We start from the raw sequence: 13,564 nt of genomic DNA, 5'->3' as shown, positions 1-13,564 counted from the left end.
ATTGCTATAGGTTCAGCCATATTCTAGAGCTGCAATGTCCATTATCATAGCCACTATCCACACGAAGCTATTTAATTTAAATTAAACAAAATTAGATAAAATTAAATATCCAGTTCTTTAATCACACATTTTAAGTGCTCAAGAGAGCCACATGTGGCTAGCAGTTATGATTGGACAGTGCATGTACAGAACATTTCCATCTTCACCGAAAATTCTTTTGGACAATGCTATTCTAGAACTTAACTGATTGCTTTCAACACTGATGTTACCTTGTCATACTTGGAAAAAAAACAAAACATTTCCTTCTCTCTTTTTGTGAGGTGTTTTAGGCCAGTATCTGTGGGGATACAGCTGGGAAGACATGTGTCTCTGGATGTCTTCCCTTCTTTTCTTATTTCCCCTGGCACCTCCAAGCCATTGTCTTTAGTTTCTTCTTACTAACCTAAAGTAAATTTATCCAGTTATATATTGATTCTAAACTAGAATAAACCTTACTTTAAAATATCCTATAACAATCTGTGGCCATTAGATCTTATTCAGACTCTACCTGACCTTCAAGACTCCTGCAAGTACACTTACCTTCTTACTCTGTCTAGCTAATCTATTAGCACTGGGACTTCACATTGAAGGAAGGCTTCTCAGGGTATTACCAGATGTGATTTTTCTTTTGTGACAAAGTTGGGCAACTGTGGCTTTTCCCTAAGAATATAAGCAATCTCCTTAAATTCTCAGATTTAGCCATTTATATCTAAGAGGTAATGATCAATATAAAGTCTCCTTAAATTAAGCCAGAATCATGTCATCTGCTTAGAAATAACCTAACCTAGGAAACCTCTAGGCCAAGAGGAAAGATCCTTCGCTATTCATAAATCCCTATATTACTATAAAATGCTAGAAGCCCTCTAAGTTACCTAAAATCCAGGTAGAGGTTTGTTCGGGGCAAGGGTAAGCACACAGTAGTTTCACTGAAGTCAGTGGAGGGCAGGGAATGAGGCTGTAAGATTAATAATGTAGATTCAGAGTTAGGAGAGCATAAAACTTATACTTAAGGAGAGTCAAGGCTCCTCACCTGTGGTAGGACCCCTAACTCATGAGGGTTTTTACGCTTTCACAGCTTATCATATAAGTTCTTGACATGCAAAAACAAATACCTCAGATAATTTTTTTCTATTTTATAGCTTTACAGTGATCAAGTATTTTAAATACCAGTTCTCACTGTCATCAAGGTTAGAGCTAATCTACAGTATGTTGCCAAAGAAAAGAAGGAAGTTCACTGGCATCATGAAAAAGTAAAATTAAAAATTTAGTTTCATTAAAACTAAAAGTTAATTCAGGGCGCCTGGGTGGCTCAGTCGGTTAAGCGTCTGCCTTCGGCTCAGGTCATGGTCCCAGGGTCCTGGGATCGAGCCCCGCATCGGGCTCCCTGCTCGGCGGGAAGCCTGCTTCTCCCTCTCCCACTCCCGCTGCTTGTGTTCTCGCTCTGTCTCTGTCAAATAAATAAAATCTTAAAAAAAAAATTCTTATATAAAAAAAACTAAAAGTTAATTCAGTCAAATTGTAAAATGGCAAAATTACTGAGATTTTATATGATAGATATCTATAGGAAATTATATGAAAAGACACATGAACCGCTGCTGTTGTACACATACACCCGTACTGAGGAAGATGCAATAACCTAAAACATAACTGTCAAATCATGCCCTTCAAAATAACAAAAAACTCTGCACATTCTGGTATTCAGCCTCAAAGAGTATCTCATGGATTAGTGATTCTAAGTCAGGTCTGATAATCTCAGTAAAATAAAAATTACTTCTTTCATTGAACCTACTGAATCTCAAGCAAATATGCTAACCTATCATCTTTTCTTTAAACTAAACTTTAAACTCTTTAAACATCTTTCTTTTCTATACCTTTTAATTATATCTTAGGATCTTAGTATACCTGATTTTTATACAAAGTTTCCTTCAAACTCGTAAGAGCATGAATACGAACATCTACATTTTCATGTTGAATTGCTTTCATGGATAATTGAAGAGTTGTCTGAAGATCTGTACTCTCCGAGGTCTCCTATATAAAGAACACAGAGAGATACACCTTATCAGTTAATGATTTCAGAAACCATTTCAGAAGGTCTGGATTCCCTATAGAGCTACCATTAAAGTGTAAACTATATCCCAATTAAAAGCAGCTTTAAAAAAATAATTTCCAGGCACCTGGTTGGCTCAGTCGGTTAAGCATCTGCCTTCGGCTCAAGTCATGATCCTAGGGTCCTGGGATCGAGTCTTGAATCAGGCTCCCTGCTCAGCGGGGAGTCTGCTTCTCCCTCTGCCCCTCCCCCCTGCTCGTTCCTGAGTATGCTCCCCCCTCTCTCTCAAAACTAAATAAATAAAATCTTAAGAAAATAATTTCCATCTCTTCATTCATATAGCATATGTTATTTTTAGTATTTCTTGGGAAAGGGATTTCATTCTAAAATCTTTAGACCTGGAGAAAAATTTTATTCAGATCAAATAAAGAATCTACTGATATAAAAGAAATCCTTCCTGGTAAGAAATACAAGTTTCCCTTAACTCACAAAGGACTGAATAGCCTTGAACCAAACCTAGATTACACAAATGAATAATTCATTCTTTACTTTGATTACTTACTTTCTTATGACTATGAGTTACCCAGTAAAAGAGAAAATAAAGACATCAGAATCAATCTTGGGGTCTATAGTAAATACTTCTGCTATTCTGACCCAAGATCAGGTATCCCACTTTCTGCCCTAAAATTCTATGGAATCACCATTAATACTTTCATAATTTCGGAGAATTCACTGGACTTCAAGATGATGGAACTACAGGTTATTCCCCTTCTAAAGCTCAGGAATCAGTAAGATTTGACAATTTCACACAAAATAACTAGAATTGTCCCACAGCTTTTCAGGGCATGAAGCTATGGTAGTTTCTTCTTTGGGGGACTATAAGTAGGGACACATTGACCTGGGAAGTAAAGTCACAAGTACTGTATTTTTTGCTCTCTGTTTTCTGTAATGCAATAACATCTTTATCTAAATGCTAAAACTTCCTTCTAAAAAATCCTAATTTGTGATAGGATTATCTAATTGCCAAAATTAGCTATCAGAAAAGGACTATATTACCTCTAGATATGATTCTAAAGAACCTCTGTTCAAAGATTGGAATCTGGGAACAATTTTGTACCAGTGATCTTCTAAGACATAAATAAAAAATTAAATACCTTTCTATATTCCTGTAGAACCGCTTTTATCTTTTTAAATTCTGGATGATCGGGTAAAAAATATATTTCATGAAGAAAATCTTGTACAGCATCCCTAATAGTTAATTGGAAGAAAAAGAATTATTTACAAAGAGTATAAGGACTAAAAAAATATAAGGCAGACGTTGAAACTAAGACCAATTTAGTTCACACTTAAAAGTGCTAGTAGGGACGACTGGTGGGCTCAGTTGGTAAAGCATCTCCGGGTGATGAGTTTGAGCCCCACATTGGGTGTAGAGATTTTAAAACTAATTATCTTAAAAAAAAAAAAAAGTGCTAGAGATGGCTAGGTGGCTCAGTTGGTTGTGTCCAACTCCTGATTTCAGCTCAGGTCCTGATCTCATCAGGGTTGTAAGATGGAGCTTAATGGGGCTCTGTGCTCAGTGTCAAGTCGGCTTGCATTTCTCTCTCCTCCATCTCTCTGCCCCTCCCTCCACTCTTTATCTCTCAAATAAATAAATTCTTTTAAAAAGTGCTAGTGGATTAATGATTCTTCCTAACCATGTCTAGTGGTTAATAATAGCAAATAATCAAATCTAAGGAAATCAGCTGTTGCAATATTTACATTGGTGGCCCCAAATAAAACTATACTTCTTTGTATATGCATGCATGTATAGTCACTCCCTCTTCATTTTGGGCGAGATGTGTGACTTGCTTTAACACACAGAATGTGGTAGAGGAAATGCTGTGCCAATTTAGAGTCTAAGTGTTAAAAAGATCTGGTAGCTTCTGGTTTTGTGCTCATCAGAGTCCTAAGTCACCATGTAAGGCCACCAACAGGGACTGGCTATGTGAAAAGAGTGAGGCTCCAAGATTACATGGAAAGAGACAGAAACCCAGCTAAGTCTACCTGCTGGCTGACTGCAGCCATACCAGTGACCAAAGAACCCACCAACTGAACCCAGTCCAGATTGCAAAATTATGAGTAAATAAAAATGCTGTCATTTTAAGACACTAGATTTTGGAGTAGTTCACAGTGCAGCAAGAGATAGCCAAACTCAACCTTAAAACACAAATTCTCATTAAAAATTTTAGAGAAAAGGTATCAATAATTCTTACTGAGGCTACAATTTTTAATTTGCTTCAAATATAATACTCTAATCTTTGAGTCCCAATAATGAATTTCTAAATTCTAGTCTTCATTCACTCATGCAATAAATATTTATTAAGCAACTACCATGTGCCACTATGTGCTAGACACTGGTGATGTAACAATAAAGGAAGCTGATTTCTTCAGGGAGTTTAAGATCTTTTAACTAGCACTAAATGAAAGAATTTTTTTATATGAAAAGGTAGAGAATTGCTATATAACAAAAAGCACAGGTAACACTATTTACGTAATAATACAAAAAATATTTGAAAAAGTGATCTAGATCAGTGATTATGTTGTTCTATCATATTCAAATTATCAAAAATAAAAGTATTTTAACTGAAAAAAAATTACTTTAACCTTTTTTTCTGTACTTTCTCCCTGCTTAGACAGTTACTGAAAATGATTAATGGGAATAGCGAGTATATGTATAGGTAGGTAAGTAGATAAATAGGTAGTACTTCAAACCTAACTTTTCTGCAGCAAAGGCAATATATTTACCATATAACAATAAGCATAAACATAGAAACAATTTTAAAATGTATAGAAACACATTCCAGGCTAAAAAGCAACCAGTGTGAAATACAAAAATGGAAGGGACTAACATATGTTCTTCCAATAGCCGTCCAAGTAAGCTAGAGCATAGTCTGTTTTGGAAAATCTTGAGAAAAGATTTAAAGAAATAAGATGTGACCAAATTTTGGAAAGACTTGAATGTCAAGATAAGCAATTTGAAATTCATCTGTCAGAATTGGGAGAATCACAGAAAATCTCCGTATGTTATAATAATACTGATAAAAGAGATGCTTTAAATATGAACAATATGAAGAAATGTGATAAAATCCTAAAGGAAGGGAGGCTGGTTAAAAAAAGCTAATACAATGAAGTAATGAAAGTGTCAACTAAGGTAAGCTGTAGAAAGTAGGTGAACATTCCTCCTAACCTTTCTCATGTTATTCAACTGTCTGCCTTTTAAGTGTGAAAGGAAAGGTTAATGGGCGCCTGGGTGGCTCAGTTCGTTGGGCGTCTGCCTTTGGCTCTGGTCATGATCCTGGAGTCCCGGGATTGAGCCCTGCGTTGGGTTCCCTGCTCAGCAGGGAGTCTGTTTCTCCCTCTGCCCCTTACCCTGCTCATGCTCTCTCTCAAATAAATAAATAAAAATAAAAAAAAAGAGAAAAGGAAAGGTAAATTTAGCTTCACTTTTTCCAAAACTGATGAAAAATAATTTTGAGTTGCTGATCTAAGAATGTTTTAAATATAATTATAATGGATCAATGTCACAACTGAAATAACATCAGTTCGATCTATATTGACTTAAAGCATGTCAATTATTTTTGTTTGATGCACCCTAAATTAAAAAGAATGTGAACAATCCCACCTTGCCAGCAGTAATCCCAATACCTTGAGACATAAATATACAGTAATAAGAAGTTGCTATCTTTACTATTAATTTCAGTTACAATAAATACCTGTTTTCAATTATGAGGTAGTGAAATATAGCTGCAGTTTCTTCAGGCTGGATGTGTATGAGAGGTAACAAAGCTACTATCACATGACTGAGAAGGGAACCAAGATAAGCATGATCCAGGCAACGAACAAAACAATCCCAAGCTCTATGTGAAAAAACAAGTTAAAAGTCACATTGTTTTTATTATTTGTAAAGCCCCAACAGTTAGTTATTAGCTACAACAATACATATAAATAACACATACATACAAATAATAAGGGCAAAAAACAATACAATAATAAGGTTACAAGGCAGCTGTAAAAACAGAATAAAGATCAGTACTCTATATGCAAACAGAGTGATCTCTCTAATGTATTAAGTCAAAAAAAGGAAGGTAAAAAACAGAGGTTATAATATGCTACCTTTTGGGGCAAGGTTAATACAAAAATAAGTGTGTGTGTGTATTTGTTTATACTTTTTTATTTTTATTTTTTAAGATTTTATCTATTTATTTGAGAGAGAGAGAGAGACACAGTGAGAGAGGGAACACAAGCAGGGGGAGTGGGAGAGGGAGAAGCAGGCTTCCCGCTGATCAGGGAGCCCGATGCGGGGCTCGATCCCAAGATCCTGGGATCATGACCTGAGCCAAAGGCAGACACTTAACGACTGAGCCACCCACGCGCCCCAATTTGTTTATACTTTTAGAAAGGGGAGAATTATACAAAAATTAAGAAAAATAGATACTTATAGTTAGAAATGAAATCTAGATTCACAAATTTGAATTTCAGACAATGTTTATGTTTTATATGAATTTAAAATTAAAGAGGGAAAAAGCAACCTCTAAAAATTTTAAAACAAACTAGTGGCACCTGGGTGGCTCAGTCGGTTAAGTGTCTGAATTCGGCTCAGGTCATGATCTCAAGGTCCTGGGATGGAGCCCTGCTCTGTGTTCAGCGGGAATGCTTGTCACTCTTAGGCCCTCCCTGTTGCTCATACTCTCTCTGTCTCTCTCTCTCAAATAAATAAATAAGTCCTTTAAAAAAAAATTTAAACAAACCGAAACAACTGAACCTAAATGAGTATCAAGTAGGTGGCACATGTACACAGAAAAGAATTACTTCACATGACTTTAAAACATATTCTGACACTCCATCTCTAATAAGTACAATCTAAGGATAAAAAAGACCTCTGAAAAAAACAAAAATACATAATAAACAAATAAAACAAAAAAGGACCTTCAAGAAGCTTAAACTGCATTCAGTAGTCTGTTAGAAGTAATACTAAAATTATGTTAAATTAGGAATCCTACATGCCAAAATCTCAATGGACTGAAAGAAGTGTGGGAAAGAGTCTTAAGGACGGAATCTGTTTGTAAGAGATTATATTTAAGGGGCCAAAAACCAAATGTGTGACATGTGCATGTTATTTTATTCTGATTCAAACAAACCAACATTTTGGGGGAAAAAAATCTTTGAGACAATTGGGGAAATCTGAATATGGACTGAGTTTTAGATGATATTAAGAATTCCTATTAATTCTGCTAAATATAATAATTCATGATGGTTGTATTTTTTTAAATGCCTTATCCATTAGATAAATCTGAGGTTTACAAGTGCAATGATTTGATACTGGGGTTTTCTCTAAAACATTCCAACTAACAATAAAATAGGTGGAGGTGGTCAGATTAAGTAAGATTAGCAATGCTGGTAACTGTTGAGGTTGGAAAATAGGTATGGAGGGGTTCATTATACTATTTTGTTTCCCAGTATGTTAAAAGATTTCATACTAGTATGTCTCTGAAGAAGTAAGCATATTCCCTTTCAATACAAATATCCTTTCCATCTTAATTATTTACAGCCTGAATCCCTCAAAGAGATAAGAATTCAAGTTAATGTTACTGGGAAACACAAAAATTCTAATGAACTTAGGCAGTCAATTACCTGCAACACAATTCAGGAAAATCATCCTTGAATCTCAGGCCAGTTCTTAGCGTGGTCATCATCTTCACCCTCACAGAACTGACATGTTTTGGTCCCATCAACTTCATCAAAGACATCAAACTGTTCAAAGCCTATAAAGTAAGTAGGGCTTTAAAATAAAGCCTATAAACAAGTCAGCAGGAGTACATGAGCCCTAAGGACAAGATCCCACCCACATCTCAGAGTAGTACCTATTCTCTGGCAACACAATGACTAAATGTTGGTCAGTTTGTTTTGTCTAAATTCTTATGTAAGAATTACGAATTTGAAAAATATAAGCTGAGTTCTCGTCTGTGTTTTTCTTGTGAAGGTAATTTTTTATTTTTGTCCTGGCAGTGCTCTAGAATAGTAATTTTCAAATTTATTAAGAATATAATACTACTGTTTTTCTTCATATTCATCCCAAACTCTTATGTAGCACATGTATTTTTGTCCTAATGGTACTAATTTCAAGATGCTCTGAATTTAGTAAAACAAACAAATTTAGAAAAACAAAACTGATGACATACCCAGAAAATTACATATACATTTTATTGTGGAACACAGAATCGGACTTTTATCAACAGCTCCAGGTTCTAATGAAAGGATAAAGAAACTCTCTAGACAACCTTAACTATGTTCCAAAACATACAAGCTTTTTACAGTTTAAAATGCAAACTATAGTTTTCTTAGATTGAAGGTCATTCTCTCACTCTGGATAACGATAAGAAAGATTCCGTGGAGATGAAACAGAAGTTGTCTGGAGGATTAAATTTACTAGGGGACACCAACAGAATAAGTATTGACTGTGGAAGTAGAGTTTAATATTGTACCATGTCTTGGCTCCTTAAGGTTATTAAAAGAAGACAAGTACAGACTGAAATAAAAGCTTCTACTCAGATTTTTTTCTGTAATTTTACTGCCTGCAGATATGGAAAGCAATAAAAAGGGAAATTTAATCAGTATCTAAAATTCTCTCCTAATCTATGGACAGAAACTTCTAGTGGTGACCAACTGTTACAGCAGTCATAATGAAACTTCACTGTACCAAACACATTTAAATATAAACTGACAAATACTGAAGTTACTTGACTTTATATAACCTAACATTTTTGGTTTTCAAAAACACCATGGGCCATGACTCACAACATACCAATGTGGACCAATGAACTCAATTATGCAACTTTTGTTGAGCCATCAGAGATGCTAGTCTCTTTTTTTCCCACTGAGCTAGATGGTATGAGGACATGAGCCTGAAGCCCTTGGGGTCAGCACCTGGCACTTATGTATAGGGCCAATCCAGGGGCATTTGAGCTAAGAGATGAATTCTGTGAACACTATGTCCAAAATAAAGTTATGCCCAAAGCTATATTATTCTTACACTTTTAGTCACAAAGCCAATAAAGTCTTCTAAGCCAGTTTGGGTTAAAACTGGCTTTATGAACAAACAAACAAAAACTGTAAGTGATATAATTCCTCTTTTTAGATTTCCCAAAAGCTTATAAAGGGATAGAGGGATTCAGAATATCATGTTTGATTATTTCTTATGGTTTAAATATTTTTTTAAAATAAATATTTTATTTTGAAAAAATGCACAATTAATGACAAAAATAAACAAAATTACCAAGGTACTCCAGGGAAGAGGCTACATTTGCATCCCAAACTGCATGCAGATGAGCCCAGGGATTACTATAGTGGAAAACTCCAATAAAGACTAGTCCTGAAAGGGCCAAGCAGAACACCAAAGTATGAAAAGAGCCAGGGTTCTTGATAAGGAGTCTGCTAACTATATATATTTATTTCTTACCTTTGAATGTTTGTAGCTACAAGCAGAAGTCACGTCTCCTATAAATTCTATATGAATTCTAGAATTTTGCAACTTAATATCACTACCTACCATTTTCTTATCTTCAATGCCAACACTGGAGCTCAGTAACTGCATGTTAAAAAAGGCCAAAATGCCCAACAACTTAGGTTGCAAATAATCAGCCTAATAAAAAAAAAACCACATAAAACAGATATTATGTAAGTTTTACAGATTGAATTTCATAAATCAACAATTTATTTAACTAACATCATTTCTATATTACCTATGTTAGGATATTAGAATAAGCACTTGGTGGATTTTCTCTAAAAGTATATATTCTCACATCTAGTATTTTAAAAATTAGTGAAACTAGAATGGGAGAAGATATTTGCAAATGACATATCAGATAAAGGGCTAGTATCCAAAATCTATAAAGAACTTCTTAAACTCAACACCCAAAGAACAAATGATCCAATCAAGAAATGGGCAAAAGACATGAACAGATATTTTTCCAAAGAAGACATCCAAATGGCCAAGAGACACATGAAAAAGTGCTCAACATCTCTTGGCATCAGGGAAATCCAAATCAAAACCTCAATGAGATACCACCTCACACCAGTCAGAATGGCTAAAATTAACAAGTCAGGAAACGACAGATGTTGACGGGGATGCGGAGAAAGGGGAACCCTCCTACACTGTTGGTGGGAATGCAAGCTGGTGCAACCACTCTGGAAAACAGTACGGAGGTTCCTCAAACAGTTGAAAATAGAGCTACCATACGATCCAGCAATTGCACTACTGGGTATTTACCCTAAAGATACAAATGTAGGGATCCGAAGGGGTACGTGCACCCCGATGTTTATAGCAGCAATGTCCACAATAGCCAAACTGTGGAAAGAGCCGATTTTGACCTACCCAGTGTGTGATGCTGGGTAAGTTACTTAACTCCTCTGAGTCTGTAAAATGAAAAGACTTATTGCACAGAGATGTTGTAGAGATTAAATAAGATAACATTCATTAAGCACTAAGAAAATAGTAAAGTACTCCTTTTGCTACAGGGGCCATTGAGAAGCAGCAGCCATGGCTCTGCATGACTCTATGGCCATGGGCCTCAACGAGGGCCAAAAGGTGACTAAGAACATGAACAAACTAAGGTAAAGAAAGTGCTGCAGGCACCTCATCAAGCACATCAAGTTTGTGCAGACATGGTATGAGAGGTGTGTGGCTTCACCCCATATGGCAGCATGCAAAGGAGCTGCTCAAGTTTTCCAAGTACAAGCACACCCTCAAGTTCATCAAGAAAAGGATGGGGAGGGGAGGGGGATGGGGGGATGGGTTAGCCTGGTGATGGGTATTAAAGAGGGCACATTCTGCGTAGAGCACTGGGTGTTATGCACAAACAATGAATCATGGAACACTACATCAAAAACTAATGATATAATGTATGGTGATTAACATAACAATAAAAAAATTTAAAAAAAGAAAAGAAAGGATGGGGACACACATCCGTGCCAAGACGAAGAGAAAGGAGCTGAGCAATGTCCTGGCAGCCATGAGGAAAGCAGCAGCCAAGAAGGACTGAACCCCTCTCCTCTTTATGTAATAAAGCCTTTTCTGGAACTTGGGGAAAAAAATACAGTAAAGTGTTCCATTTAAGTTGTTAATATTATTACAAAATGGGAATGTGAGTACTCTGCCAAGAAGAATATTCAAAATATTTATGTATGGACAAGGAAGGGGCAAGGATACTGGGGCACCTGGGTGGCTCAGTCAGTTAAGTGTCTGCCTTTGGATCGGGTCATGATCTTTGGGTCCTGGGATCAAGGCCCGCATTGGACTCCTTGCTCTGTGGGGAGCCTGCTTCTCCCTCTCTCCCTCTCTCTCTCACTCACTCTTTCTCTCAAATAAATATTAAAAAAAAATAAAGGATAAAGTAGACAAAGTAGAGAAAAAGAGCCAATAAAGACTGAGTAGACAGTAAAAAAAAAAAAAAAAAAATCAAAAAAGTGTGGTATGACAGAAGCCACAGGGAAGGGATGGTCAGTTGTACTGAATACCCCTGAAAGGCTAAATAAGATAGGAAAAGAGAAGTAGTTAGTATGTTGTGCCAAACAGGTAGTTGGGAGTGGAAGTTTTTTAACTCCAGTTAAAAAGTAGTGAAGAAAAAGTAATTTGAACATTTTTACCCAGTGAAAAAATAAAATCTATAATAATTTCAAAACACATATTTTTCAATATATACCTTGCTGTGACCATATAATTTAAATCATCAACCTTTTCAAAATAAAAATCCTAATTTGAAATTTAAATAAATCTCTAGCATTTGGAAGATGCATACAATACCTGTTTCTCCAGTCTCACAATTAAGCTACAAAAAGGCAAAAACAAACAAAAAGCCCATAAAACATTCCTTACCATTAATTCAGGTGATGTGATCTCTCTGGGGCCCTGATATGGATCATCACTAGATGCAAATGAGGCAAGTATTGACAAACCATTGAAAACCTGTTGATAGTGTTCTCCAATACGTAGCAATAATTCATTATGCAATCCTTGGAAATCTTGCCTCAACAGACTCCCCAGTTCAATTTCTGTTTCATTCTAATGCAAAGATACATTAAAAAAAATAGTAATAACAGGCTTTTGGAAGTAAGTATCTTGATTTTAACATACTATTAGTAAATCAAGAGTTTTAGATCATCTGACAAGATTTACTAACGGTATTTTTAAAAGGTATTAGAAAAGGATTTTAATCTGAATTTCTCCCAGCAGGTCTCCATGGGCTACAGGTAATGAAGAAAAGTGATTAGACTATTTTCAAATAAAATTTTAAAAAGGAAGTCCCAGTTTTCTTAAAATATCATCAACTCATTATTCTTAGATACATAATCCCTAGGAGAAAATATAGTATAGTGGCTTAGAGCAGTCTTTCTGGTCAAACTGTTTGAATTTAAATTCCAGCTTTGTCACTTACTACTTCTGCTGTGACCTGGACAAGTTACCTAATCTGACCTCTCTCTGCCTTAGCTTTCTCAATTATAAAATGGAAAAATAACAGCATCTTTATCTCATTGGATAACTAATGAGGACTAAGTGAAATGATCCATATAAATTGTTTAGTAAAGTTCTGACATGTAGGAAAATATTATTATCATTCTACCTCTACAATACAGATTTTCTTTCTCAAAATGAGTAAACATACTCAATATTCAATAATTCTCATGTGGAAAGAAATCTGTTGCTACCATATTTGAAACACATGAAATAAATTAACATCAGAGAAAACAGTAGTCACATATATGTATCTGAGAGTTTCTCCTGTTCCTGCATAGTCTTGTATTTTTTCAAAGATATTGTTACAGGGGTGCCTGGCTGTCCCAGTCGTTTAAGTATCCAGCTCTTGATTTCGGCTCAGGTCATGATCTCAGGGTCTTGGAATCGAGCCCCGTGCCCCACGTTGGACTCCACACTCAGCAGCGGGGAGTCTGCTTGTCCCTCTGCTCCACCCCACTGCACATGCTTGCACAAACTCTCTCCCTCTCAAATAAATAAATAAAATCTTAAAAAAAAAAAAAACTCTCTTCCTCTGTCCCTCCCCATGTGCGTTCGCTCCTCTAAAAAAAGATTAATTAAAAAAAAATATCATTGCCAGTATGACACCAAAAAAGAAGTATAAGCTATAATTTTAAATTTTAAAAAACAAGCAAAATACTGGGCCAAATTGCAATCAGAGCACTAAGTAACTAAACAAACACTAACATTATGCTATAGTTGAGATTGCCTCTTCCTGTAAATATAATTACTTGCATATCGGTCAACTTACAGCTCCAATCAAAAAATTCATTTTTTAAAAAAGATTTTATTTATTTATTTGAGAGAGAGAGAAAGAGAGTGAGCATGAGTGGGGAGGAGAAGGAGAAGCAGGCTTCCCACTGAGCAGGGAGCCCAATGCAGGGCTCAATCCCAGGAGCCCAGGACCATGA

General features: G+C 35.8%; 1 protein-coding gene and 1 pseudogene across 7 annotated transcripts in view; one reads left to right on the top strand and one right to left on the bottom strand.

Moving 5' to 3' along the window:
* The window catches only part of ATR (ATR checkpoint kinase), a 96,275-nt gene that overhangs the window by 59,443 nt on the left and 23,268 nt on the right, over nucleotides 1-13,564 (bottom strand). For all 7 annotated transcript variants that reach the window (XR_012380275.1, XR_012380271.1, XM_025881170.2 and 4 more), the window contains 6 exons: nucleotides 11,997-12,182; nucleotides 9,672-9,764; nucleotides 7,757-7,887; nucleotides 5,839-5,982; nucleotides 3,241-3,334; nucleotides 1,942-2,067 (listed from right to left, as the gene is read on the bottom strand). Coding sequence is in view for 5 of the 7 variants with exons in the window: in XM_025881170.2 (XP_025736955.1) it covers nucleotides 1,942-2,067; nucleotides 3,241-3,334; nucleotides 5,839-5,982; nucleotides 7,757-7,887; nucleotides 9,672-9,764; nucleotides 11,997-12,182 (774 nt within the window). In the remaining 2 variants the exon portion in view is untranslated. The remainder of the gene's footprint in view (nucleotides 1-1,941; nucleotides 2,068-3,240; nucleotides 3,335-5,838; nucleotides 5,983-7,756; nucleotides 7,888-9,671; nucleotides 9,765-11,996; nucleotides 12,183-13,564) is intronic.
* On the top strand, nucleotides 10,662-11,451 carry LOC112831011 (large ribosomal subunit protein eL36-like; annotated as a pseudogene).

This window comes from Callorhinus ursinus, unplaced genomic scaffold (assembly GCF_003265705.2).
Source record: "Callorhinus ursinus isolate GAN/ISIS: 27379988/994484 unplaced genomic scaffold, GSC_fseal_2.0 scaffold1, whole genome shotgun sequence".
NCBI classification, from domain to species: Eukaryota; Metazoa; Chordata; class Mammalia; order Carnivora; family Otariidae; genus Callorhinus; species Callorhinus ursinus.
The sequence above is the reverse complement of the archived record's forward strand: the minus strand, read 5'-3'. Positions and strand labels throughout refer to the sequence as shown.